The sequence below is a fragment of the Lynx rufus genome, unplaced genomic scaffold (genome assembly GCF_022079265.1).
Source record: "Lynx rufus isolate CCGP_SWC_20201006 ecotype Redwood Valley unplaced genomic scaffold, mLynRuf1.p SCAF_13, whole genome shotgun sequence".
NCBI lineage: Eukaryota > Metazoa > Chordata > Mammalia > Carnivora > Felidae > Lynx > Lynx rufus.
In genome coordinates, this window is record NW_025814827.1 from 41669267 (window position 1) to 41673072 (window position 3806).

Genomic DNA, 3806 nt, shown 5'->3' on the forward strand with positions numbered 1-3806 from the left:
TTATGACATCTCTCTAGAACTTACAACTTGTCGACTCAGCCTTCTCATTGCTGCCTTCATATCTCTGTTCCTTAAAGTATAGATGGCAGGATTTAAGACAGGAGTGACGACAAAGTCCACAATGGCAAAAAATGTATCCATTGACTTGGTAGGAAAAGGCCACACATAGAGAAACATGCATGGAACAAAAAACAAAACCACTACAGTGATGTGAGCTGACAAAGTGATGAATGCTTTGGATAAATCCTTTGAAGAATGTTGTCTGACAGTGATCAAAATAAAGATGTATGATACAATTAAGAAAAAGAAGGTGCCCATAGATATGAAGCCACTGTTAGCAGTGACCACAAATTCTAGTCTGTAAGTGTCCATGCATGCAAGTTTAATAACCCTAGGAAAATCACAGTAAAAGCTCCCCACATTTTTAGGGCCACAGAAAGGTAAATTTATGACAAAAACAAACTGAGACACAGCATGGATCACCCCAATGATCCAAGCAGTCATTACCAAAAGCATGCACATTTTGAGATTCATAATAGTTAAGTAGTGGAGAGGCCTGCAAATTGCTGTGTACCTGTCATATGCCATGGCTATGAGCAGTATCATCTCAACTCCTCCCATGACATGAATAAAAAACATTTGTATCATGCAACTATGGAAGGAGATGATTTTGCAATCACTGAAAAGATCAGAGATCATCCTAGGAACTGTGGTAGATGAAAGGCCCAGGTCAATGAATGATAAGTTGGCCAGCAGGATATACATGGGAGAGTGTAAGTGAGAATCAAAAATCACTGTAAACATAATGAAGAGGTTTCCCAAGATAATTCCTGCATAGAATAAAGAGAAGAAAAGAAAAAGGAAAACCTGCATTCCCAAGGATTGTGCAAGTCCCAGTAACAGAAATTCATTTACCACAGAGCCATTTACTTGGTCCATGGAATCACAAAGAAGAGAAGACTGTGATGTGGCCTGAAAGAAAAGAAAGAAGGAGTCAACTTTGAGGCCCTAAAAACAATGCATCAAATGTTGATAATATAAAATTATCTGTTGATAACAGATCTTTTATTTAATTGATAGTAAACTATTTATAAAATAATGGGAACCCAGTGTATGGGTTTGGTAGTATGACCAAAACTGCACTCAGAGGCAATCTATTGCTTTAAATTGCTCTCATTTGTTTAAATACCTGAAGTAATCAGGCAACTTAAGGAGTGAGAAAAGAATGCAAAAATAAACTCAAGGAATATAGATGAAAGAAAATAATAAAAATTAAAAACAAAAAAATATATATTGAATCTTAGAAAATTGGAATAGTACACATGAGCATATAAAAAAGTTAAAAAAAAAACAAAAAGCAGTCAAACTTTCACTCTTTTCAGATGACACAATTCTCTATGTGGAAAACCCAAAAGACTCCACCAAAAAACTTCTAGAACTGATCCATGACTTCAATAAAGTCGTAGGACATAAATTCAGTGTAAGAAATTGGTTGCTTTTCTATACACCAATAATGAAGCAGCAGAAACAGAAATCAAGGAATCAATCCTATTTACAATTGCACCAAAAACCATAATATACCTAGGAATAAACCTAACTATAGAGGGAAAAAATCTATACGCTGAAAACTATAGAGATCTTATGAAAGAAATTGAAGAAGACACAAAAAAATGGAAAAACATTCCATTCCATGGAAAAACATGGTGCTGGCACAAAAACAGATACATAGATCATTGGAACAGAATAGAGAACCCAGAAATGGACCCACAAACCTATGGCCAACTAATCTTTGACAAAGCAGGAAAGAATATCCAATGGAAAAAAGACAGTCTCTTCAGCAAATGGTGTTGAGAAAACCGGACAGCGACATGCAGAAGAATGGACCCGGACCACTTTCTTATACCATGCACAAAAATAAACTCAAAATGGATGATAGACCTAAATGTAAAAATCCGAGAAGAGAAAATGGGCACCAATATCTTTGACCTCAACCACAGCAAATTCTTACTTGGCATGTCTCTGGAGGCACTGGAAACAAAAGCAAAAATGAACTATTGGGACCTCATCAAAATAAAAAGCTTCTGCACACTGAAGGAAACAATCAGAAAACTAAAAGGCAACCAACAGAATGGCAGAAGATATTTACAAACAACATGTCAGATTAAGGGTTAGTATCCAAAATTTATAAAGAACTTATTAAACTCAACACCCAAAAACCAAATAATCCACTGAAGAAATGGACAAAAGACATGAACAGACACTTTTCCAAAGAAGACATCCAGATGGCTAACAGACACATGAAAAAAATGCTCAACATCACTCATCATGAGGGAAAAACAAATCAAAACCACAATGAGCTACCACCTCACACCTGTCAGAATGGCTAACATTAACAACTAAGGCAACAGACAGATGTTGGCAAGGATGCTGAAAAAGAGGATCTCTTTTGCACTGCTGGTGGGAATGCAAGCTGGTGCAGCCACTCTGAAAAATTGTGAAGCTTCTCTAAAAATTAAAAATAGAACTACTGTATGACCCAAAGGATACAAGTATGCTGTTTTGAAGGGGCACAGGCATCACAATGTTTATAGAAGCACTATTGGCAATAACTAAAGTATGGAAAGAGCCCAAATGTCCTTCGACTGATGAATGGATAAAGAAGATGTGGTATATATATGCAATGGAATATTACTCGGCAATCAAAAGTAATGAAATCTTGCCATTTGTAACAACGTGGATACAACTAGAGTGTATTATGCTTAGCAAAATAAGTCAGTCAGAGAAAGATAAATACCACGACTTCACTCATATGTGGAATTTAAGATACAAACAGATGAACATAAGGGAAGGGAAATAAAAATAAGACAAAAACAGAGAGGGAGACACACCATAAGAGACTCTTAAACAAAGAGAACAAACTGAGGGTTGCTGGTGGAGCGTTGGGTGGGGGGATGGGCTAAATGGGAGAGGAGCATTAAGGAAGGCACTTGTTGGTATGAGCGCTGGGTGTTATACGTAAGTGAGGAATCACAAAATTCTATTCCTGAAGTCATTATTACACTATATGTTAACTAATTTGGATTTAAATTAAAACAAAAACAAAAACAAAAAATAGACAACCTTTAAAAATATAATCAAGAATAATAAAATTAAAAAAAAATAATAAAATTAAACATTAGAAATGAGTATAGAATAATAACAGTTAAGACACCGATGAAATCTGCTTCTATTCCTTAAAAACAATTTACCCCAAAGCAACACATAAATCATAGTTACATTTGAAATTCTATAGAAGGACAAAAGGCTTATATCTTTATAATATAGAAAAAGAGATCAAATCAGAAAACCTCCAAAACCTCGTAGATAAATGGGCAAATGATATGAAGAGAGAATTCAGAAATGTAAACTGTATGTGTGTGTATGTGTGTGTATGTGTGGGTATTAAATCAAAGAAATAAGATAAAATGTAATATATTATTTTCCTATTAAATTAGAAAACTGTTTTACAATTATCAAAACTGGGGAGATCTCAATGAAATAGATATCTTCATATATTGTTGGAGGAAATAAAGACTGATTCAAGCATTAAAGAAAATATTTTGAAATCATGTATCAAGAATCTTGACTCCATATCATTTGGTGCAATAATACTCCTTATGGAATTCAATTTGTGCAGAAAAAGTTTCTGGCATAGAAATGCTACAATGCAACAATATAAATGCTAAACATTAGCTGAGTCTATTATAATATTTTTATATTGATGGAATATAATACAGTTATTAAAACAAATGTTAATAAAGCATTAA

General features: G+C 34.3%; 1 protein-coding gene across 1 annotated transcript; it reads right to left on the bottom strand.

Annotated features, from left to right (window-relative positions):
• Positions 1 to 939, bottom strand: LOC124508129 (olfactory receptor 4F21-like). The gene has a single exon (XM_047074545.1). The coding sequence runs from the start codon at positions 937 to 939 to the stop codon at positions 1 to 3; it is 939 nt and encodes a 312-aa protein (XP_046930501.1).
• Positions 940 to 3806: the final 2867 nt, after the last annotated feature.